The sequence below is a fragment of the Protopterus annectens genome, chromosome 5.part0, assembly GCF_019279795.1.
Source record: "Protopterus annectens isolate FY-2018-M chromosome 5.part0, PAN1.0, whole genome shotgun sequence".
NCBI lineage: Eukaryota > Metazoa > Chordata > Ceratodontiformes > Protopteridae > Protopterus > Protopterus annectens.
This window is the reverse complement of record NC_056735.1, coordinates 1,408,170,809-1,408,197,173: the sequence shown is the minus strand read 5'-3', so window position 1 is coordinate 1,408,197,173 and position 26,365 is coordinate 1,408,170,809. Positions and strand designations below refer to the sequence as shown.

The following is a 26,365-nucleotide window of genomic DNA, read 5'->3' as shown; positions in this document are numbered from 1 at the left end:
AGAGTTGGAAATTAACCTTATCAAGAAATTCACAGAGGAAGGTCTGAGTGGCTAGCTTGGGAGACACCTTATTGAGGTCCTCCGCCGGCAATAACTCTGTAAGGGAAGTGGAAAGCTGTTGGACCAAATCCCTTTGCAGGTAGGTAAATTTTTATTTATTTTATTTTAGCTTAGTTTAGCTGGATACATGTCCATTTTCAGTAGAGGCCTGGGGAGAAATGCTCCAAGAAACATACAGAATTAATATAAAAGTCAAAACAGATCAAACTAAACAAAACAGCTATTATTTCATAAAATGTTTTTTTTTTATTTTTGTACAAAATACCATACTCATAGTGAGCATAACATGGGAACTGTGTAAGAGAGGGTACAATATGCATACATAATTTTTATTTGCAATAACATCTTTAAAGGTAAGATTAAAGAGATGTAGAGTGGTGATTAGTGTAAATGAAAAAAAGTTAGTCAGGGTTAGTACAGGAGCATAGCCAGTGTGTATTGAGAAATCGTTTTAGATTCCTTTTAAAGAGTGAGAGAGAAGTCAGAGTTGTGAGATCAGTGGGTAGTTGATTCCATAGTTTTCCAACTGTGTTGGAGAATAGGGAGTCACCTGCAGAGTTGTTGGATTTGGAAGTATTGATCAGCAGTTTGAGGAGCGTAGGTTCTTAAGGTTATTGTAAGGTGTAATGAGGCTAGAAAGTATTGGAGTGTTGGTGGGTTGATACAGGGTCTTGTGGGTTATAGCAAGCTGGTGAAATTGAAGCAGGTTACGAAATTCTAGCCAGTCAAGTTGTTTTAGGTTAAGACAGTGATGAGTTCTGAAAGGAGAGCCTGTAGCAAATCTAGCAATATTATTATAGGATGTTGCCAGTTTGTTGAGGTTGTTTTTAGAAAGATTAGTGTATATAGGTGAAGCACTGAGTAGAGTGGAGATTAAGTGAGTTCTGGCAATGGCGGTCCTAGCTGCTGGTGAAAGAAAAGGTTTGATTCTGTAAAGGGATCCAAGTTTTTTGTTAACTTTTTATTGTGCTATTAATGTGAGTATCAAAGTTGAGGTTGTTGTCTATTGTTATTCCTAACAGTTTAGTGGTCAGGTCAGGAGAAATAAGAGTACCATTATTGGATGTGAGTGTGAATTGTATAGGGGTGGACTTTCGGGTTGGTGAGAAGAGTAAGAGTTTAGTTTTTTGGGGGTTTAGGAGGAGACAGTGGTTTGAGAACCATTGTTCTACAGTATTGAAAGCTTTTAAGAGACTGAAGTTCAGTTTGAGAAGTGGCTAAACAGATTATAGTAGAGTCGTCTGCATATTGAATGCAGTGTGTGGAATAGCTGATTGAAGGTCATTAATATAAACTGAACATAGAAGTGGGCCTAATATGGAGCCCTGTGGAACACCAAGGGAAATGGGAAGGTGATTAGATAGTTTATTTTGCCAGAGTACTGCCTGTTGCCGGTTTTCTAGGTAAGATATGAACCAATTCATGGCTAGAGGACCGAGTGAAAGGGATTTCAGTATGTGTAAAAGGAGTTGGTGATTGACCATGTCAAAAGCTTTAGATAAATCGATGAAGACTGCAGAGGAAAGAATATTTCTGTTACGATTTTTGTTGATACAGTCTGCGAAGGATAGGAGGGTAGTGGTGGTACTGTGGAAAGGTCAAAATCCATGTTGACAGTTGGCAAGAAAGTTCTGGAGAAGGTGGTTAAGTAGTTGCTTATGGATGCACTTTTCCATTATTATTGCAAGAGGAGATCGCAGAGCTATAGGACGAAAGTTAGAGAAGTCACTGGAGTTCCCCCCTTATGTAGTGGGATGATATGAGAAATTTTCCAGATAGATGGGATAGTTCCTTCACTAATGGGATGAGAATGGAGATGGGATAGGCAATGGCTTTAGCTCCTTTTTGCAGGAATACTGCTGGGAGTTGGTCAGCTGAGGGGGTGGTAGGTCTTAATTTTTGGAGAAGGGAGCAAATAAAGGATGTAGCCATTGGTTGTAAATGAAATTATGGGGGTGAGTTTGTAGTAGAAGTAGGCAGCTTAGAAGTATCAGGAGATAGATGGCTAGCTAGAGTTTGGATGGCGTTTGTGAAGAAAGAATTAAAAGCATTAGCAGTATGTGTGGGATTCTCAGGGTTAGAGCCTAGTGGGTTGGGAGCGATACATTGACCTGGGTAAAGAAGTTTGTTAATGCTAGTCCAGAACTTTTGTGGTTCCTTGTGATAGGCTTTCTGTAATTGGAGGTAAAAATTCTTTTTATCTAATAGGATGGCTTTTTTTTGTATTATTTCTATGTTACCTAAAGGTTTTTTGATCTATAGGATTCTTAGTAGTACGCCATTTTGCCCAGGATTTGTTTCTGAGAAGGATTTTTTGCCTAGCATCGTTAGAGAGCCAAGGGGCTGGTTTACCTTTATTTCTGACAGAGCGTACTGGGGTGTGTTGGTCCAGGATGGCTAAGAATGTGGAGTTGAAGTATTCCACTGCTTCATTGAGTGGCAGAGTTTTTAGCGGTGTCCAATTACATTGATTGAATTCTGTTTGGAAAAGTACTGGGTTAAATTGCTTTTTGGTGCGTACTGTTCTGAAACTGTTAGGAAGGTTAGGTTGATTTTATGTCTGATGATATAAGTTAGTGAATGGTCACTTAGATCATCTGGGAGTGTTCCTACTTTGTAAGTCTGATGAGGACTATAATAAGTATCCAGTCCAAGGTACTTTGTTGTTGGGTCTATTGGTCCTGGTAGGAGAGTTAATGGTTTGTGAGAAGCCATAAAGGTTAATATGGGTGGTGGGGTGGGCATTACTACAGGACTTCCAGTCGATAATAAAGTCTCCTAGGACTATGGTTTCTTGTGGGAGATTAAAAGAAAGCCAGTTAATGATATTCTCAAGTGTATTGATGTTATTTCCTGGAAGAAGATATATACAGATAATATATATGGCTTTATGAGTGTTGATCTGAAATTTTGAGTTAAGTATTTCAGCATTACTGTCTAAAGGTGGACTAAGATTTACAGTGCTAACTTGTAGCTCTGTTTTATAGAGGATTGCTACCCCTCCTCCCTTTTTGGCTGTGCAGTCTAATCTAATGATATTGTAACCAGGTGGGGTGACTTCAATGTCCTTAACAGTTGGTTTTAGCCAAGTTTCTGATAAACATAGTATGTCAAATTAGGTGGACATCTAGGAGGGCATGAAGTTGAGAAATTTTACTGCAAATGCTGCGTATACTGAGATGGGCTATCGAGAGTGAGTTAGAGGGTTTGGCAGGCACTAGTTATATTTGGCTTGCTGTTTGCAGTGGTACGGTTTGGCCCAGGATTAGGATGAATGTCTCCGTCTAGCAAGGAGTGGAGAAGTGTTATGTGTTTAGGGTGGAGGGGCTTACATTAATAGTCAAATAGTTTTCTATTATTTAGGTTGGTACACAATGTGTGCTAGTCGGTGATATTTGGCTAGTAGGTAGCTGGGTTTGGATATGAAGTTTAGGAAGGTTGGAGAGAGAGCTAATAGTGGTGTTGAAGTGTGTTTGGAGGGAAAGGGAAGGGTAAAGTATAGAGGTTGTTCATAGGAAGTTAAGAGATAGGCGGTGGTTAGAGGAGGTAAAAGTGAGACCAGGATTAATAGTTGTAAATGATATGGGATGGTTGATGTAGACATTGTATTTGTTTGAGAAGTGGGAGAAGAATGGGAGGTAGAGTGTTGAAAGCAGGTTACCAGATATCTAAGTAGGTGGGGTGATGTAACAAGGAGGGATGAGTGGTTAAGTAACAGTGGGTGTGTTAAGATAATGGGGGTTGGTAATGGTAATGGTTTGATCTGCTTGATTGGAGTAGATGTAATGGGGGTGTGGCTTTTGGAGGAATAAATGTAGGAGTACTGGGGCGGGTGGGAACTGGGAGCAGGGTAGGGGAGCGGAGTGAGCCCACAGGGCGAATGGAGCGGGTAGAAACAAGAGAGTAGACTGTCGAGGATGACAATCAGTGAAGTGGGTAAGTCTGAAGGTAAGGGAATGTAGAAGAAAGTTGACAGGCTAGCAAGACTAGACTTGGGATGTTAGAGGTTTAGAATGTGATGAAAGATATCTTAGGACAAAGGAGAAAAAGGTAAAACAAAGTCAGAAGAACACTGAGAACAGAGCTAGGGGAGGTATGGTTAAGAATAGGTGAAGAAATTAAGCATAAGGAAAGCTTGAATGAAGGCACCTCCTAGTGGCCAGTCACTTTTTTGCAGCAAACAGGTCTACTAAAGGGAATTTCAGGCATATGGAGAGGAGGGAGATAAACTAGTTAGAGATAAGGAGTGTATAAGCTGGAAGTAAGGGTAATTTAGAAAGCTAAATGGGGGGGGGGGGGAGTTTGGCTGCTGGCTAACCTGACTGGGAAGCTTGCCTTACCTAGCAGTTGCTATAAAAAATTATTAGAATTTTTCTAGAAGCTATAACAACACATACTTTCACAGTCTTTTATCAAGGTAAGGTCTCTCTGGGAGCTGGTAGGTTACTTCTTAATTTAGGACTATTTTTCTTAGACGTCCAGCAGGGTACATTCAGGTGGTCTATTTCAGGAACATACAGGAACACAAGGTTGGTACATGTAGAAAGAGAAAAAAGGATAGTGAGACAGACAATACATGAGCTAGAGAGCAAACAGAGTTTTCACAGACACAGTTGCATGTTTAACCTCAGCATAAAATCACAGTACTCACATACAATTACAGTATTTATCAGGTACTACTATGAATACTAAAGCCCCTTCAAAACACAGACAAATATAGCTGGTATAAAAAAGCTGCATTTTTTTTTTAAATAATGCATTAAACAACTTTTCCAGGGTCAGAACACAACACTGAGGTAACTTAGTCCAAGGATAGTTCAAATAGTCAAACAGATGTGCTCAGTTAGTACTGCAATATTCTACAAGCAAGCCGCTAACAAGCTTTAAGCCTAGACATAAGAACAGACCTAGATTCCATTAAGCAGTTCAAAAATATACTTTGTACTGGCTACTGGTATTAATTAACATGAGAAATGCAGGCATACAGTCACTATAGTAAAGATGTTATGTAGGTACTAAGCATTAGTAAGCACAAGTAATTAACCACTCTCAGCCCAAAAGTAGCTGAGGCATAAACACACTTCCCAAACAGTCTATTGCCCAGGACTCCCTGTTCAGGGGATGGAAGGTGGAGCTCGGCTCTGCTAGCTCCTTCTCAGTGGCAGTGGCAACTATGATGGCATCAACTGGGACATCTTTGCTCCAGAAACAACAGTCCACAGGAGGGCTGAGAAATTTGTCTGCTCTTTTCGGACTGGCTCCACCATGTAGGGCTTCTTCTAAGCCCTGCTGGAGATCAAATCTACTTACTTGTCAGCAGGGGGACCACCCAAGAAGTAGACTGGCCCGTCCAGATGGACTTCAGAAACAGACTCCTCAAGGCGGGGTTTGGGAGACCATCTGCCTTTTTGCTTCAGGATTTCAAGGATGTCTCTAAAGAAGACATCATCGAGCAGAGTTCTTGGGGACCCATCTCCTTCAGAGTTCCATGTCCTCAGCGAGGAACTCAACAGGGGAGCCCAAATGCTTCCTTCTTGCATTTTCTCTTATGATGTACTTCCTCTGCAGGGGGCTCCGGGGAGGACTCAGAAGAGGCAGGGACTCCCAGAGAGGAGGGGAACCCCCTGAAGGCTCAAAGAAGAGGGCAGACCTTGGACAGAAAGGTAAGTATCACTAGCCAAAGCAGAGAGAGGTAGGGAGGGACCAGGAGGTGTAGTAAATGGAATGCCAGCCATGGAGAAAGTCCTCTCTACCACCCAGAATGCAGAGGGGCTGGAAGCAACCCCATCCCCCACATCTGAGGGAAAAGTCCCCTGGCGAGGAGGGACGAGAATGGAAACAGCACAATGACCCCCAGTAAGTGCCAAGGGGAAGGGACAGTCTGACAAAATGGTATCAGACCCCCCCCCCCCCAGGAGCAGCATCAACCACCCCAGCACGGCTCACTCTGCTCTGAGGGAGGGGGAACAGAGTAAACCAGGGATCCTGACAAGGTTGAGAAATGGGGGATACTCAGCCTCGCTGGAATCTGGCCACAGGCATCCAGGTCCCTGGACTTCAAAGCAGGAATGGAGGAGGAGAATGAGAAACTAAGAGGTGCGAAGTCCCCATAGTCAGATGGACAGGGGAAGCTAGGAGCCCCAACTCTATTTGGGCCTTGAGGAAGTTCATCATCCTATGTTTGAAGGTAAGAGGCTCCTCGAAGACCTAGATGAGGAAAAGGAGTGGGTAGAATTAGAGGGAGCTCTCCCTGACCTGCTGTGATGTTCCGAGGTATGGCTCCGATGTCTCTGAACAGACTGGAATGCCCATTTGGAGGTAGATGGAATACCTACCTCCTCCTAGACTATAATCAGATCAGAGGGCCTAGCTGACACAATGGACGGATCAGATAAGCTGGTTGGATCCGAGGGTCTCTGATCTGGAGAGGCCCTGGATCCCAGAGATGGCTCTGCAGCTCTTGGCTCAGAAGACCTTGGATCTGAGACAGACCAGTCTGGGATCGGATCTGGAGACCTAGGATCTGACAGTCACAGTTTTTTAGGAGGAGCCGGCTGAAAGGAAGTGGTCTTCCTCTTTGGATCTAAAAGGAAGCTTTTGAGGGGGAAACGAAGGGTCCCCTCTGAGCCAGACCCTTCAACAAGAGTTTGTTGTGCCACTCCACCAAAGCCCTGGGGTTAATTCCGGCACAAATGTCGCATTCAGCCTCCAGGTGGTGAGCACCTAAACAGTACAAGCACTCCTCATGTGAATTGGAACTGGGCAACTTCCGATCACACGAGGACCACATTTAAAGCCTGAGGGCTTATCAGCCATAATAAAATCTAGCTAAACTAATCACATGCGCGCCCCCACAAAAAAACCCTATAGAAAAGCCCCAACAGCCACAAGTAAAAGGACACCAAAAACAAATGCACACTAAACTAAGTACACTTAAGCAGTACTAAAAATTCTAAGCTGAGGTACTATACAAATGCTCTACAGACTCAGGACCAAGGTGGCATCAAGCAAAAAAAGATTTGTAAAGCAGCCATGGTGACCAGCCAAAAATTTACAAAAGGAGTACTCAGATAACAAATCCTAAATAAAATTATCATATAATAAAACTAAAGCTCTAAACACAAACAAATTTGGAAAAAATGCTAAAATCAAAACAACATAGGTTCAGCTAAGAAACCTGAGGAACTCCAGATAGTCAAATAGTCAAAAGATGTGAAGTTACTGATCTACAACAGCAACAACTTAAGCAGCAAACGATTCCCCCCCAAAAAGGAAATTTTGGGGGGTTTTTTTTAAAAAAAACCCCAAAAAGGGGAATGGTTGATGTAGACATTGTATTTGTTTGAGAAGTAGGAGAAGGTGGAGGTAGAGTGTTGAAAGCAGGTTACCGGGGATATCTAAGTAGGTGGGGTGATGTAACAAGGAGGAGGGATGAGTGGTTAGAAAGTAACAGTGGGTGTGTTAAGATAATGGGGGTTGGTAATGGTAATGGTTTGATCTGCTTGATTGGAGTAGATGTAATGGGGGTGTGGCTTTTGGAGGAATAAATGTAGGAGTACTGGGGCGGGTGGGAACTGGGGCAGGAGGTAGGGGAGCCGAGTGAGCCCACAGGGCGGAATGGGCGGGTAGAAAAATAAGAGAGTAGACTATCGAGGATGACAATCAGTGAAGTGGGTGAGTCTGAAGGTAAGAGAATGTAGAAGAAAGTTGACAGGCTAGCAAGACTAGACTTGGGATGTTAGAGGTTTAGAATGTGATGAAAGATATCTTAGGACAAAGGAGAAAAAGGTAAAACAAAGTCAGAAGAACACTGAGAACAGAGCTAGGAGGTATGGTTAGAATAGGTGAAGAAATTAAGCATAAGGAAAGCTTGAATGAAGGCACCTCCTAGTGGCCAGTCACTTTTGCAGCAAACAGGTCTACTAAAGGGAATTTCAGGCATATGGAGAGGAGGGAGATAAACTAGTTGAGATAAGGAGTGTATAAGCTGGAGTAAGGGTAATTTAGAAAGCTAAATGGGGGAGTTTGGCTGCTGGCTAACCTGACTGGGAAGCTTGCCTTACCTAGCAGTAGCTATAAAAAATTATTAGAATTTTTCTAGAAGCTATAACAACACATACTTTCACAGTCTTTTATCAAGGTAAGGTCTCTCTGGGAGCTGGTAGGTTACTTCTTAATTTAGGACTATTTTTCTTAGACGTCCAGCAGGGTACATTCAGGTGGTCTATTTCAGGGACATACAGGAACACAAGGTTGGTACATGTAGAAAGAGAAAAAAGGATAGTGAGACAGACAATACATGAGCTAGAGAGCAAACAGAGTTTTCACAGACACAGTTGCATGTTTAACCTCAGCATAAAATCACAGTACTCACATACAATTACAGTATTTATCAGGTACTACTATGAATACTAAAGCTCCTTCAAAACACAGACAAATATAGCTGGTATAAAAAAGCTGCATTTTTTTTTTAAATAATGCATTAAACAACTTTTCCAGGGTCAGAACACAACACTGAGGTAACTTAGTCCAAGGATAGTTCAAATAGTCAAACAGATGTGCTCAGTTAGTACTGCAATATTCTACAAGCAAGTCGCTAACAAGCTTTAAGCCTAGACATAAGAACCGACCTAGATTCCATTAAGCAGTTCAAAAATATACTTTGTACTGGCTACTGGTATTAATTAACATGAGAAATGCAGGCATACAGTCACTATAGTAAAGATGTTATGTAGGTACTAAGCATTAGTAAGCACAAGTAATTAACCACTCTCAGCCCAAAAGTAGCCGAGGCATAAACACACTTCCCAAACAGTCTATTGCCCAGGACTCCCTGTTCAGGGGATGGAAGGTGGAGCTCGGCTCTGCTAGCTCCTTCTCAGTGGCAGTGGCAACTATGATGGCATCAACTGGGACATCTTTGCTCCAGAAACAACAGTCCACAGGAGGGCTGAGAAATTTGTCTGCTCTTTTCGGACTGGCTCCACCATGTAGGGCTTCTTCTAAGCCCTGCTGGAGATCAAATCTACTTACTTGTCAGCAGGGGGACCACCCAAGAAGTAGACTGGCCCGTCCAGATGGACTTCAGAAACAGACTCCTCCGAAGACGGGGGTTTGGGAGACCATCTGCCTTTTTGCTTCAGGATTTCAAGGATGTCTCCAAAGAAGACATCATCGAGCAGAGTTCTTGGGGACCCATCTCCTTCAGAGTTCCATGTCCTCAGTGAGGAACTCAACAGGGGAGTCCAAGTGCTTCCTTCTTGCATTTTCTCTTATGATGTACTTCCTCTGCAGGGGGCTCCGGGGAGGACTCAGAAGAGGCAGGGACTCCCAGAGAGGAGGGGAACCCCCTGAAGGCTCAAAGAAGAGGGCAGACCTTGGACAGAAAGGTAAGTATCACTAGCCAAAGCAGAGAGAGGCAGGGAGGGACCAGGAGGTGTAGTAAATGGAATGCCAGCCATGGAGAAAGTCCTCTCTACCACCCAGAATGCAGAGGGGCTGGAAGCAACCCCATCCCCCACATCTGAGGGAAAAGTCCCCTGGCGAGGAGGGACGAGAATGGAAACAGCACAATGACCCCCAGTAAGTGCCAAGGGGAAGGGACAGTCTGACAAAATGGTATCAGACCCCCCCCCCCCCAGGAGCAGCATCAACCACCCCAGCACGCGGCTCACTCTGCTCTGAGGGAGGGGGAACAGAGTAAACCAGGGATCCTGACAAGGTTGAGAAATGGGGGATACTCAGCCTCGCTGGAATCTGGCCACAGGCATCCAGGTCCCTGGACTTCAAAGCAGGAATGGAGGAGGAGAATGAGAAACTAAGAGGTGCGAAGTCCCCATAGTCAGATGGACAGGGGAAGCTAGGAGCCCCAACTCTATTTGGGCCTTGAGGAAGTTCATCATCCTATGTTTGAAGGTAAGAGACTCCTTGAAGACCTAGAGGAGGTAAAGGAGTGGGTAGACATATAGGGAGATCTCCCTGACCTGCTGTGATGTTCCGAGGTATGGCTCCGATGTCTCTGAACAGACTGGAATGCCCATTTGGAGGTAGATGGAATACCTACCTCCTCCTAGACTATAATCAGATCAGAGGGCCTAGCTGACACAATGGACGGATCAGATAAGCTGGTTGGATCCGAGGGTCTCTGATCTGGAGAGGCCCTGGATCCCAGAGATGGCTCTGCAGCTCTTGGCTCAGAAGACCTTGGATCTGAGACAGACCAGTCTGGGATCGGATCTGGAGACCTAGGATCTGACAGTCACAGTTTTTTAGGAGGAGCCGGCTGAAAGGAAGTGGTCTTCCTCTTTGGATCTAAAAAGGAAGCTTTTGAGGGGGAAACGAAGGGTCCCCTCTGAGCCAGACCCTTCAACAAGAGTTTGTTGTGGCACTCCACCAAAGCCCTGGGGTTAATTCCGGCACAAATGTCACATCCAGCCTCCAGGTGCAGAGCACCCAAACAGTACAAGCACTCCTCATGTGAGTTGGAATTGGGCATCTTCCAACCACACAAGATGTATTTCTTAAAAAGCCTGAGGGCTTATCAGCCATAATAAAATCTAGCTAAACTAATCACATGCACGCCCCCACAAAAAAACCCTATAGAAAAGCCCCAACAGCCACAAGTAAAAGGACACCAAAAACAAATGCACACTAAACTACGTACACTTAAGCAAGCTAATTAAGGAAGGGAGGTGCTATAAGAAAAACACTACAGCTCACTAGACAACAAAAAGCTACCCTAACAAGTATCCTAGACTAAGTAGGAAGAGAACATTTACCTTAGCTAGAGCCAATGGAATGCGTCTGCACATAATACACAGCAAATAAGATCTGAGGGTTAGATGGCAATTGGGCATCATGGGAGAGGGAAGAGCTACAGCCTTGGATCAGTCTGTAGTATGTTGCCAGCTCAGATCCAATATCGGATCCTAGACCCTATGGTGATGAATGATAACCCGGATAACATCAGATCTATGCGGTTAACTGGAGTGACTACAGCTTGGGTGGATCCAGATATTCTCAGCAAAGGCCACAGAAAAGGCAACCACACCTGATGAGGCCAGAAAAAACCTACGAGTATCACTGTTGCTCTACAACTGGCTGCCTTCTGAAGAAACTATCATCAGGGGAACTGGAGATTAAGTGTGCAAGAGACCTGGGGTCCAAGCGTGCAGAACAGCGCCTCTGGGTGACTGTCCTTCATAATAGCTGTTGCATTTGGTGCTGGGAGGGGGAAGCAAAAGGTTTGCAACATGGAGTGCCCCAGTGCAGAATATCCAAACTGCTACACTCAGATCCAGAGGCTACTCATAAGGAAAAATATTCCAGCTCAAACTGTAAGCCAGAATACTGGAATTCCCTGGGATGTGTGCTGCAATCAGAAACCACTAAACCAATATTAACCATTGTTAAACCATCATGGCTTCTCAAAAGAGAGGATAAGGACATGTTCCCCCTGTTTGTTTAGATACCAGACAATGGACATTGTCCATCTGGACCGAAATCACACCGTTGTGGAAGACGTCCTTAAAAGTCCGCCAAGCAAGGACGGCAGCCATCATCTCCAGAACACTGATGCAAACATTGACCTCTGCAGAAAACAAAACCCTTGAAATGCCCTCCCTTTGAAAGAGCCCCTCACCCAAGATAGGAGGTATCCAGACTATGACCAAAAGATGGGGATGAATGAATGGTCTCCCATTGGTTACCACGGGTGACTAAGCCACAGAATCTGACCATGATATACCTTTGTCAATCTGATGGGAAAGTCCACTGGATGAATGAAATAGGACCACTGCAACAGTCTACTGCAGAGCCCTTATGTGGTACCTCGCTAAGAGGACCAACATTATGGAAGTTGCTATGTGGCCCAAGAGTTTCAAAACTGCATGAGCTGGATGATTTGCAAGGGCAAGCACAGATACTGCCTAGGATCAAAGGCCGATTCCTCTACAGCTGGAAAGCTTGGCAATTTGGGAGACTGTATCCAAGTGGCAGCCTATGAACTCTCCAATGTCTAGACAGGTTAAAGGCTTGTCTTTTGATAACTGACAATTTATCCTCAAATGGCCACACAACTGGAGTAAGGTGTCCCTGGCCAAGACTAGAGAATCTCTCGTCGAGGCAGTGAGGAGCCAATCGTTCAGGTATGGAAAATGTTGAAATCCCTGTAACCAGAGCCAGGCTGCCACAACTGCCATGCAGTTGGTAAACACCTGGGGGAGGTGGTGAGACCAAATAGCACAGCTCTCAACCAGTAACGACTGGCCCCTAAATGGAAGTGCAGGACCCTTCTGGACCATCTCCATCTTGATATGATGACAGGCATCCTTGAGGTCTACCAAGCACAACCAATAGTCCTTTTTCAACAGAAACAGAATTGACTGCACCGAGAAAATTTGTTCTGGTTTATGAAGGGATTCAATTTGCTCATATCTAAAATCGGTCCAAGGTCCTTTCTTTTTGGCACTGAAAGAATCTTGAGCAGATCTTGAATCCTCGTAGACTTGGCAGGACCTTTTGGATGACTATCTGCCAAAAGCTTCAGAACCTCTACCAGTGCCAGATTGTTCTGACAGGGTGGAACGCCAGAGAGATTTGTGAACAAAAAAAAGGGGGGTGGTATAACCTCTGGTTAAGACAAGACAAAATCCATGTGCCCAAGGGCTTCCTAAGCTTCTGGGTGAACAGCCAAGTGACCCCCAATTGACTTCAGAGCAGCACAGTCAAGCAACCCCCCCCCCCCAATCAGGAAAGCTGGGTGTGCTCTACAGACCTCAACAATGTCTTATCACAGAGAGAGAGATTCCAGGAAGTTCCTGCGCTTCCTTATGGGGACCAGTCATTATCAGCTCAGAGCTCTGCCATGCCGTCTCACCCCCCCCCCATGTTTACCAAGTGCCTGGCAGTGGTGGCAGCCTGACTCTGGTTACAGGGATTTCAAATCTTTCCATACCAGTGTGACTGGCTCCTCACTGCCCCCACAAGAGCATCTTCTCTAGCCTTGGCCAGGGACACCTTACTCTTCTACAGAAAGATCGGTGAACCCCCCTGATTTTGCGGACCACTCCTGCACAGTGGAAACTCTCAGGAGCACTGTCCTGGGAAGGCTGCTGTGATTTTTCTCAAAAAGAGACACAGATAGCAAAACACCCTCCTACAGCAGACAGTGTCTTACCATCTTACTCTTCTTCACAAGTGTGTCTTTAATCTTTGGCCCAAACAAGGAAAAGCCAAAGGGGCCATTAATAAAGGATGGCTTGAAGCAATCCGCAAAGTTGCACAGGTACATTCAAACATGTCGGGGTTTGGCAATGCCAGAGCCAGACACTGTCGACACTCCAATAGCTACATTAGATACAAGTCTCATGGAAACATTGGTGACAGACTGCAGGGTAGACAACTGAGTCTCCAGCATCTTTTGAATCTCTGGAGATGATCTCTTAACATTCCCTCAACATTTCAGACACAGATCACTTCGGGAGTTTAGTCAAGTGTGATAATTAACTGCCTTTAAGGCAACTGTTGCTGTGGTATAAAACAGTTTCCCTAAATGTTCCTAAGCCCAAGATTCTCTACTTGGGGAATGGACCAAAGAACTCTCGAAATAGAAGAGCACTAAAGCTGCTGAAGAGAAAGGGTGAAGGAGAAGGCAGGATCCAGATTACAGTCCAACATACCCCTGGAGGATGGACCTGGCAAAACTTGCTCTGGACCAAGTACACACATCCAACTTAAAGTGAAAGACTGAACAGAGAACCAGGTGACTGGCTCAAGAATAGTTCTAGAATCCAGACCCTTAAAGTGCTCCACAGGAAGCTACAACCCTAGTAGAATGAGCCTTGATGGAGAGAAAAGATTATTTCCTCACAATGGGTAAAGAGGAGAAGTGAAAGTGAGATGAAGATGGAGAGATTATCAAGATCATGAAAACAGGATTAATATGAATGTGGATGAGTAAGCTTCCTTCAAATACGGGCTTATTAGAAAGGCCTGAGGGTAGGTTCACATGAAAAATGTGTCTGAAGAGTTAACATTTTTGAAAACCTGGTACAATGAGAAAGGTGTTGAGGAAGGAAAGGTCTAGGATTGATACCCAGGATCCTTCTTTTCTGGAAACTAGAAACATGCTGGAGGACAAATCTCAGCCATACTGAGAGGAAGGAACTGGATGAATAATTCCCTAGCTTAAAAGATCCTGCAGAACTGGAGGGTGCAGAGACAACTGGTTTTGATGAGGCTGAGGAATTCCTGAGAAAGGGGCAACAGACTTCCGAGAAATCCTGAAAACTTTCTTTGTAATCAAAAGATCCCACTTATCTGTGGTGATTTCCTTCCAGACTGGATGGAAAAATGGACAGTATCTGGAACTGGGGAATCTAGCTGAGGGGAAGGGGGGTAAAGGATGAGAGTCATAAGGAAGCTGGCTTTTTGGGAAAGGAGGCTTTTGACCAACAGACTCCTGTCTTGATTTATCCTGAAACCTCCCTTTATTAGCCCTTTTAGCTTTTGCGGGGCTGCTTTTGTTGTCTTGTAACAGAAGGATCCGCTTTTGAAGGATAATTCCTGTGGAATTTAGGGACAGGGAAAGGAAAATCTGTTTCAAATCTTGCATCACATTCCCCTTTACCAGAAAGGCTCATCCAGACTCTGCTACACTTTGCTGTGAAGGAAAGGTTAGTTTGCTGTTATTTTTTTGTACTACTGTATTGCCTTTCTATATTTTGAATATTGTAGTTTGTTTTCTTTACTTTGTGTTTTGCTTGCATTCTGTTTTAACAGCATATTAAAACTTCAAAAGAGACCACAGCTCCCTCTGTTCTGAGTCAGGCAGAATTTTTTTCCCGCCCTCCCACCCATTTAAGTTGTCTTGTTAAATAAAACTGTCTTTCTACTTGCCCGCCTCATGTTAATCTGACCATATATCTCATTTCTCTCTACTTTCACTGGCTTATGTGAGTAATCACAAAATCATCATTTTTGAAATCCCACCCCTTCAATTATTTAAATTTATTGGCCATCCTACGGTATTTCATAGTCCAAAATATAAAAGTGACCACCCCTTTCAATCCATCTTGCTGTTTTAAAAATAGTAACTCTCCACTAAACCTTAACTTTTTAAACAGGTAAAACTCAAGTTACCTACTTTCACATCTAACTTCTCTAATGCACACTGCAGTGCATTCTTTTCAATCTTACCTTTAAGCATCCCTGTGACTAGCACTTTCTCTTAATACCTGCTGGAAAGCACTAGGAAGCCTTAAACTCATACAAACACTGAACTCTCCTTGTTAACAAGGAGAAATTAATAGTAGGCACTAAACAGCCTATAACTGCAAAGTATCTTGCTAAGTAAACAGCTCCTATACTTTACAAAGAAAAAAAAAAGCCCCAAACCAAGCATGTCCAAGGGTCAGCTTCCGGTGATTTCTCCTGTCCACCTGGTGAATCTGCGCATACTGGGGCAATGCAGCAATTGTCTCATGTACACAGACAACCCTCTCCTTCTACCACCCAACACTACAACCTGTGAGAGATGCACTTACATAGCCAAAATGGAAGCAAAGCTCTCTCCACCCAAGATTGTGCTAAACAGTCAAGAGGAGAAGGTTAACACCCACACTACATCTCAAGCAACACATAGCCCTTCTAAACCCGCACCACCAACACCCACATATAGCAACACTAAATCCACATATGCAGAGGCCCTTAACTGTAACCTGCCCAAGCAACAAAGACCTCTGAAGCTGAAACGCAAACAAACACCAATCACAACCGTGTCACATAGTTCACAACACCAGTGTGCCACCCAGCAACAGCCCCTAAGGCAAGACAGTGTACATAACACTTTAGTCATAGGTGACTCTATAGTCCAGCACACTGATGTCCCTGTCACCAGGTTGAATAAGGAGAAAATTACAGTCAGCTGCCTGTCGGGTGCCAGGATCCGCCACAACGCATGCACTCAAGTCACTCCACCACAAGTACAAATATGACTCTGTCATTGTCCATGTTGGAGTGAATGACTTGAGACGTACCTCCCTGGACTACATGAAAAGAGACATGGAAGAGCTCTCGGATCATGTGGCCCAGGCAGGTATGACCCTAGCCCTGAGTAGCATCCTGCCTTCGCCCAGAATTATACCACAATATAAGGATAAAATGATTGACTTCAACAATTGGCTAAGCTTATGGTGTGTCATTCAAAGGGGATCCAGTATCTGTCTGCCTGGGATGACATGATTGACAGACCACGATGCTTTGCCAGAGATGGTCTGCACCTGTCGCCCCTGGGATTCAGGTTACTAGCTAAGGCTCTTGCCACCCCTATAGTGCCTTTTTTAGGCAAACTTCAAAGGACAAAACCACCACCGTAACAGGTACAAGCATGCAAAATCTGAAGGTAATGTTACTCAATGCTAGAAGTCTAAACCTCAAAATGCACTCTCTCGAGGCACTCCTAAAAATGGAGAACATCGATATCTGTGCAGTAACTGAGACCTGGTTCAAGGCTCCAGAGAGCACCCCTGCAATACCAGGCTACAACTCTTACCACACTTTTCGCCACCAAACCAGGACCGAAACACTAAAGGTGGAGGAGTGTCAATATTCACCAAGGATATTCACACCACCAGGCTAGTTGGCCAACACAATGTGTCTGAAATTCTCCAAGTGCAACTAACACTAGGTAAGACTGCAATCCAAATTGTAGCTTGCTACAGATCCCCACCATACCCCAAGATTCTCACTACACCTTTCTAAACATACTGGAAAATATTAAGATAGAACCAAACACTCTAATACTGGGTGATTTTAACTACCCTGCCATTAACTGGGAAAACTACTCATGTCCCAACACCTTTGCATAGCGGTTCTTGGAATTCATAAATTCCAATGCCCTGGATCAACTAATCCATAGTCCCACCAGGGGCTCCAATATCCTAGACCTGGTCATTACCAACATGGGAAATCAATGCTCCATACCTATGGTCACCCCCTCGTTAGTCAGGTTTGACCATAAGCTAATCACCCTTAACATCCACATCCCACCCCACCCCCAGTAAAGAAACCACCATAAAAACTTCCAAAGCCAACTTCATGCTACTCAAGTCAGAAGTGACAAACTTCATAACACCCATGCAGACGGGAACTGAAAGTTCAACTGCTGAATCCTACACTAAGGCACTGTACGAGCACATCCACTCATGTATGAATCGTGCCATCCCAAATAGAACCAAAATGCTCTCATCCAAAAAAAGGAAGCCAATCTGGTGGTCCCCTGCCATAAACTTTACAACAAAAGGAAGAAACTTTTGCAGAAAAGAGGAAAATCCCAGGATGCAAAAAACTCCCTTACTGGCCTCAGTAAGAAACTGAGATGCCTCATAAAATCCTCCAAAGCTAGTTACGAAAATAAAATTGCCAAAGATTCCAAAGACAACCACAAAGCATTCTATAACTATGTCAAGAATCTAAATGGCAATGCTCAGATCTGCACTGAGCTAAAACAGAATGGCATTAAATATACTGATCCAAAGGATATTGCCAATATCCTGGCAGATCGATTCAGTGCCAACTTCACGCGCCCCTCCGCCCCTAAATGGCCCATCTCAATACCGGAAGATTGCCAAATTCCAGTAATAACGGCCACACAGGTACAAAACGCACTCTCTAAAGCCAAGAATACAGCATCCATGGGACCAGATGACATCCCGGGCTGTGTACTACATGAACTACAATATGAACTGGCACCTCACCTAAGTGTCATGTTTAATCATAGCCTCACCTCAGGTTTCGTGCCCAGTGAGTGGCGCAGAGCTACAGTTATCCCAATCCACAAGGGGGATCCACCTTGGATCCCGGAAACTACCGTCCCATCAGTCTGACAAGCCTTATCTGCAAGGCCATGGAGCGTATTATCATGGAACTTATAAACAAGGACATTGGCAACCTTCAAACACTGGACCCCACCCAGTTTGGGTTTGTGAAGGGCCGATCTTGTCTCCTGAACCTGATTGACTTCTTTGAATCAGTCTCCAGAGCCATGGACAAGGGTAAGGTGGGTCCACACAGCCTATCTAGACCTTGCCAAGGCCTTTGACACCATCCCCCACTCTGGAATCATAGATAAACTTACTAAGTTGGGCATTAATCCCTATGTCACCCAATGGGTTGCTAAATGGCTTACTGATAGAACCCACACTATAAAAGTAGCCGACTCCAAATCCAGCTCCAGACAAGTGACAAGTGGAGTACCGCAGGGTTCAGTCCTGGGGCCGCTCTTGTTTGGCATCTACTTCTCTGAAGTACAGGTCAACACTAAGGGACTCTGGCTAACAAAGTTTGCAGATGACTGCAAACTGGGAGCCATTATTGAATCCCCAAATGATGTGGATACTCTACAAAAGGGCCTTACAGAAACAGATGCTTGGTGCCAGAGCCATGGGCTCAAGCTCAATGCCAAGAAATGTATTGTTATCCCCTTTGGGAAAAAACATGTATCCATGAATTACCATATAGGTGGCAGTACACTAAACACAGAGAGTGTGATGAGACTTAGGGACACAAGTGGACAGTGGTCTCACCTTCGATAACCACATCACCACAACAGTCAGGAAATCCTTCTATGTGGCACACCTCATCACAAAGGGCTTTTCATCCAGAAAAAAGGAGGTCATTGTCCCACTGTACTCATCCCTCATTAGACCCATTATAGAATACAACGCCCCATTTGGTATGTACCTCTCAAGACATCTGCAACTGGAAAGGCCTCAGAAATACCTCACTAAAAGAATCACAGGCCTAAAGCAGATGCCCTACGCTGACCGCCTTAAAAAACTCCAGCTATACTCTGTCGCATATCGTCTTCTCAGAGGCGATCTCTGCTTAACATACAAGGCCATGTCAAACCCAGAGCTGTTGGACATGCTACACTTAAAGAAATCCCAATCCCTCAGAGCTACATGCTCCAGGGATCTAAACCTTGTCATCACAATAAACAAAACATGCTGGAGGGATAGGTTCCTGACCCAGAGACTCCCCAGACTCTGGAATAGATTGCCCATACATGTCAAGCAGAGTGCCTCTTTGGACCTCTTCAAGAGGAACCTTGACGATTGGATGGGAGAAAGGAAATTCACCCCAGGGATCACGTCAGTCACCCTGCTAGACAGGGGTCCAGGAAAGTAAATAATGTGGGAAGAAATAGCCAGGGAATTGTTATGGCTAGGCTTGTATAGGCCCTAGGGCTGATAGCCTAGTACCAACCTATGAACCTTATCCTGTAGGATCTTAAAAAGCTCGGCACCAGTGCAGCCAAATGCCTGCCCAGTAAAGAATCCAACAATTTGGCCTTGACATCTTCCAGCAAGGACTGACGATTTAGCCAAGGGTAACAATGGAGAATTGACCCATATGCAGCCACTCTGGAAGATAAATCAGCAGCATCATACCTGCACTTGATAGAGCGCCTTACCAGAAATTAAGCAAAGACAAGACTGAGGACTTGTTCTCAGATTCAGGCATGTCACGGAGTACTTCTCTCCTTATTTCAGGCATGTCACGGAGTACTTCTCTCCTTATTTAAAAAGGCGAGAGAAACTGTATGTTTGCCATGCATGTCTGATAGTTAACAGCTCTTAAGGTCAAAGTGGCAGAGTTATACACCTTTTGCCATACCTGTCGTCCATGGCCCTACTACTCCTATGTGTAGGAAAGAGATTAAGGGATGACTACAGCTTTGCTGGCATGTCCATAGAGACAGAAATCACAGAAGGATCAGGACGACAGTTTTTTTTTACAGAATTTTGTGCTCATCGGGAACTTTATAAAACTTACCAGATTTCCTGGAAGCAGGAAGCTGAGATTCAGGGTTCAGGGAAGCATTAGTAAAACAGTGTCTAGAAGAGCTTCCAGGACAGGGGGGAATAGTAGAGGGTTTTGGGGTATCTATATGCAACAAAGCACATTATCTGTTGGTCTTCAGACATTTTGGTAACCTTCCATTTAAAATGCTGCATCATTTTTATTGTAGCATCCCCCAAAGAAAGCTCTCTAAAGAGAAATCAGGGGACAGTAACTCTTCTTCCACAGAAGCAACAACCAGGTGAGAGTGGATCCAAAAAGAATAAGCTAGAGAATCTTCCAACAGAATCCTGGTCTTCCTCCTCAAGGAAAGAATCTCTGTGCTACTTCAGAGTAGAAGAACAAGAAACCACAGCAGCAGGAGGAGAGTGAAAATAGAGAGGATTCAGACGTTAAGTGCTTTGAAAAGATCTTTCGTAAAATGTCTTGCCATTCTTTTTAAGGGTTCCTCACTGAACGGGAGGTTTAGTTTGTAGCATTTTCTCTGCAAGGATATCTGCCTGCACAAATCTCAGAAGATCGGAGCTTTGAACTGCAGTTAAGGAACTAGGTACTACTACTTTGACAAGTATCAGAGGTTCCTTGGAAAACCAGCAGAAGATCCCCCTTGTCTAACAGATGTCAGATCAAACCCACTGGATGTGCAAACAGCCTGCCTCACATCGGACTCCGATTGGGTGGTGATAGTGGGAGCCAGCACTAGAAATGGACAGTCAGAGGCCTCATCATTGGACATGGTTGATACATCTGGTAAGGACTGGATAACTGAAGCCTTGGATATAATTTTTTTAGACAACACATTAGAAGGTAGCTGGATGCCAGGGTGGGAAGATTCTGCCAACACTGTGCCTTGTGTGAATTGCTCAAGTCTTTGGTTCTCCAAGTAAATTGATGGAGAGACATCTGCAGACAGCCTTGGGTGCAAAGGACTAACAGATCATACAATCCCCTATGATTAGTATCAGCATAAAAACAAAAAACTTGACATGATCCTAATGTGGAATTTGTCTCAAACATTCACATTTTTCCTTTCTGAATGACATGTACACAAATTATAAAGACAATAAGAAAAAGAACAGTCCTTAACAAGGTACTTAGCTGCCCAAATAGCTAGGTAACAACACTAGATATATGACCGAGACTGGAGAAGAACAGAAGTTCTGTTTTCAGACTGGCTGCTAGTCTTCAGACTGTGCCTGCTAGTACCTTACGTAACTCCTGCCTTCATATGTTAAAGAGAGTGCATGAAGGGCCCAGGCTTAGGCACTCTGGCCAGACATGCAGCTATCCTTGGCAGAATATTCCACTCAAGAACACTGCAACACTGATCTTGAAAGGGCATCAACTCTTATCGGGGACCATGACAACGGTTGGTGAAATCTTTCAAAGTCATGCCACTATGAAACAAGTTCAGTGACAGCAACTCTTGGAAAACATGGAGGCTTGTCTCTTCTCTATTGTTGCACAAATGCTGAGTTTGGGGTCTCAGTGAGAGGTCTCGGATATGGAGGTTCAGGGGGAGGGGGACTTGCTAGTTGCAAAAAAAAAAAAGCTTTTCAGATTTGCTGAAAGTGGCTTTCAGCAAACCTGCTTTGCAGGGTTACCTGTATACTCATTACCAATACCTCTTATTTACACATTAACATTTAACACTTTAATAAAAGAAAATTGTTTCTCTGTATATATACATATCAAATGAAGTTCTACCTGTAATATGAGTTCTTGTAACTGTGATTGCTTCTGCTTTATTCGCTCAAGCCGTCGCTGTCTTTCCACCTTCAATAAAAACAAAACACAAATCTGATAGACCATAACCATGAATGCCCTCTTACCATCACCCATCCTAGTCTAAACAGTACAGTAATAAAGACAGCAGTTACATTTATTAAGGTCTCCAAGTGCAATCAGAACTGCAAAAAGCAACTGCCAGCTTCTCTGTGCTGTCCAATACAGCAGCACCATCTGTCTTATAAAAAATGGAGTATTCCTTTATAAAAAAAAGTTTAAAATTTTAAGTTAATACTGCCATTTTCTAACAGGCATAATAAACAAAAGAAATGAACATATATATCATTTTGAACAATTAAAGCTTTTGTGTTCCAGAGACAATGGAAAACATTTCACTAATGGTGGTACTGCATGAAAAAATGTTTAGCTTGTTTATATTTTTGGTCATCACCTGCACATAGCAAACTGATGAACTTCAAATTTACATAAAAAGACAGACTATTAGCTCTAAATGCATTTGTGTGAAATCAGAAGACAAGCTAAACTTGGTCTACTCTGTGTACATTTCAAATTGCACCTTCCTTTCATACCTACTTACACTGGTATCTATTCTCTCTGCGTCTGTTCCACGCCTTACTGAAAGACTTGGTGGACTCACTGCCCACCCTCTGATTATTATTTTTTATTATTTTTTTTTTTTTGCAGATCCAGGTAGTAGCTGCCACCAATTTTAATTCAAGGAGAAATCACATCACCATCATACTTGAAAAACATGGGCCCTACTCACTGATCATAAGACAGTTGAACGGAATGGAAAAAACAGTGAACTGTATTAACATGTCACGGCGTCACTGAATCCCCAAATGACAAGTCATCTTGCAGGAAAGTCTACCCCCAAACAACTGGTGCCAAAATTATGGACTGAAACTAAATGCCAAATAATGCATTATTGTATCCTTTAAGTAAGTCATCTACCCAGGAACTACCACAATGACAACATGCCCCTAACAGCTGACTCAGTGATTCAGGATTTCAGGATTTGGGAACTTGTGAGTGACCAGCTTTTCACCAACATATGTCCATTGTAAGAAAGCCCTTCTATACTGCACAGCTTATAAACAAAGGGATTTTGTCTAGCTCTAGAGATGTCACTGTCCCCACTACTCGGCCCTCATTAGGCCAATCATTGAATGTAATGCCCCCTTTGGCATGCACCTATCCATACACATGCAACAGGAAAGCCCACACAAACACTTGACTAAAAGAATACAAGGCCTAAACAACATGTCCTAGATGGACTGATTCAAAGCCAAGTCACTATACTCCGTGTCCTACAGACCGCTAAGAGGTGACTTGTGTCAGACATACAAGGCACCCTGCAACCCAATACTGATGAATTTACTGAACATCAGTAAGTCAACTGGCATCGGAAATACTCTGTCTACAGATCTAAACCTCTTCTGCAACATCAACAAAATGATTTGGAATGACAGGTACATTTTATGGAGGATGCCGGGATGATTTGGAGGCACACGTTCATTTTATGGAGGATACCGCCACTCTGGAACAGACTCCCAATTCACATAAAACAAAGCTCATCCTTGTTCATTCAAGTACAACTTGCATCTATGGATGGGAAACAGAAAACTCATCACAGAACTGCCCCCTATGCTACTAATGGACAGAGAAACCTACTAAATGCTTTATCACATGCATGAGTTTCCTCAAATTATCTATGGCATGATCTCAGTTATTGTCATTAGGGGTAATGTACAATTATTAACCTTGGGATGGGTAAGGCCAATCCCTAACCGAATGGGATAGGTTAATTAAAGCACAAAAAGGGAAATTTAGCTAGGCTTAAAATGGCCCATGATGGTAGCTAGCCTAGTACTTGGCTATAGATTACACTCGCATCAAGTTACTGGGATGGCACATGACGAGACTCTGACTCACCACCACTGACTTCTAAGTAACCAAGAACAGGTAAATACTCACCATATCAGTTTGTTAAAGTCACATGCAGTGCTTTTAAAACCTGGTATTTCTCTTTTAAACTACAGATTTGGATATTTTTCAAACTTTCCACTCCCACTCCTCAGACACACTGGCTTCCACAAGACCGTATCATGTTAAATGGCAATTAGGTATGTTTACAGTCCCTCTGCTCCTTATCCTAACTCTGTTTGGCCAAACCTTAAAACTGCCTTCCAAAAGCAAATAACCAAAGGTCAGGATCAAACCTTGTACCTTTGAGCTGTGAGGTAAAGACTAACCATTACAACAAACCCTCCTGATAATTAGGAAACTGCTCTATCCTGCCCAACTAATTAGCAAAGGTGTATTCCCCCAGATATGACAAAAGTACACAATTACTGCAACACAATTTTAATATAAAAGTAACACTTCCTTACTATGTGGTATCACTGTCTACCACTTAGACCAGTGATGGCGAACCTATGACAAGCGTGTCAAAGGTGACATGCCATGATGTTTTTGGGTGACATCAGCATTCACCAACACCAGAGTTAGCAAAGAAACTGAAAGAACAAAAATACAAGAAATAATGTGACCCTGCATTCATCTATTAAAACTCAGCAACACAAAATACATTCATTGATGTTAATCAAATCAAATGTAATGCGTCCCATATTTTTTCAGTTGAATTCAAAATTACTATTAAAAGTAAGGTAATTTTTTGGTGCACTGTTTTAAGCCCAATTAATCAGTGTCAATATTGTTTCCTCTATTATAACTCAATGATTTTTCTTTTACTTTTATTATACATAGCAGCACATATGAATGGACTGTATTTTTTTAAATAAATGAATATGTAAAGAATTATTTCTCTTTTGTGAGGCGGGGTGGGACACGCACACCAGTAGAGTCAAGATAGGCATTTCCCGAAATTTTGACATGTAGAGCCAAAAAGGTTCGCCATCACTGACAGACCATCTGGAGGTGGAGGAGCTATATTCATCCCAAACCCCTTTACTTCATGTTAAATTCAACACAATGCTGGCCTTGAACACAATAATCCTAATGCCAATAAATCCAATTAACATATTATTGCCAAGTATACATCCTCCCTCCTGTTCCAGGCAGGCCACAACACCTATCTAAATAGACTGAAGATACCTATAGCACAATGCATATCCTGTGAGATGAGCTACCTGTCATTTGACCCATTTACACAACTGTACTTTTGAGTGCAGTGCAAGTAAACTTAACGTAGCAGTAGAGGCTGGAATAACATCTGCAAAAGCCAAAGCTATATGGGTTATCCTACCAAAGATAACACAGAGCTTCCCAAGCTTTCAGAGTGGCTTCCAAGCATCCAAACTAAATCAGCTCAAGCTTGTGCTGACTAAAAGTCAGGGCTGGGCATCAAGCCCTTCAGAGTTTTCATGCCAACAGACAGAGGTTTAAGTCCTGAGACGTCAACACTAGGAATATAATATATACACACACAAAAATAAGGGAAAGAGCAGCTACTGCAGCACTATCATTCACACATCTACCTGTTATCGTACGTTTACTAACAAAACTGTACTACGTTCGTCACATGGACCACCACTGCAGCAGCTCAATCTATACGAGTAGATTACTACAGCTTAATGTGACAGAGGAGGAAGGATGTGGGTCTAGGACAGGCTTTGTTCTGGACATGACGGAATCTGGTTTACAGTACTTTGCAAGTCTACAAAAAGTGCAACGTTGCTACTTCTAGAATTCAACCATTTCCAAAAAGTCACAGATGAAGCCAACAAAAAGTAACATCATGAGAAAAACATTATGAAAAATTCTGTTTTGACAAAAGTTGTCATTTCTTCCTTAGCCTTAACAAGAAACAAGCTGATCAAAAGTTCATAAAGATAGTATCAGAGAGTACAGTTGGGTACACCTACCATAAATGTAGATGTTCACTGTTGCAGTCATAACTGTAGGGTGCTCCTGCCGGCAGGCAGCCCGAGGTCGGCCAGAATCCCAAAGTCTGGGTCCGGCGTCGGCTGTACAAACTAGTACCCTGACGTCAGTACGCTCTGGTACTTAACCCTCAGCCGACGCCATCTTCTCCAGCCTTTCTTGCCCTAGATGTCAGAAGTTCCCAATAAACCAAAAATGAATCCAATAAGGAAACACAAATACACCACAAAAGAGAGATAAAGAGGGGATAGGAGGGAGGGAAACACCGACTGCAACAGTGAAGACACTCGAACATCTACATTTATGGTAGGTGTACACAATTGTACTATGTTCATCGTGTTTCACTGTTGCAGTCATAACTGTAGGGTGGAATCCCAAAACAGTGAATAAAAGGGAGGAGGTTTAGACAGAAGGGGCAGCAAGAAGACCCTGCAAAGCAGCAGAGGCAAAGCCTGCCCTGGTCTTAGAATACAAAGGGAGATTGTAGTGCTTGGAAAAAGTATGCACAGAACTCCAAGTGGCAGCTTCCAAGATATCCTTGGTAGGAACTCCTCTAAGAAAAGCTGTAGAAGTAGCAGCTGCTCTAGTAGAATGACTTCTCACAGTACCTGGAAACCGTTTCCCATGATGAGTGTAACAAAACCTTATTCCATAAGAAATCCATTTGGAAATAGTTTGTTTGGAAATAGCCTTTCCAAGAGAACTGGAGGCAAAAGAAACAAACAACTGGTTAGATTTTCTGAACTCTTTAGTCTTGCCCAAATAAAATCGTAACTGTCTGTGCACG

At 43.4% G+C, this 26,365-nt stretch overlaps 1 protein-coding gene across 1 annotated transcript in view; it reads right to left on the bottom strand.

Annotated features, from left to right (window-relative positions):
- Positions 1-26,365, bottom strand: part of TFDP1 (transcription factor Dp-1) — a 1,398,147-nt gene that overhangs the window by 766,193 nt on the left and 605,589 nt on the right. The window contains exon 8 of the mRNA XM_044072010.1: positions 21,631-21,699. Coding sequence (XP_043927945.1) covers positions 21,631-21,699 — 69 coding nt within the window. The remainder of the gene's footprint in view (positions 1-21,630; positions 21,700-26,365) is intronic.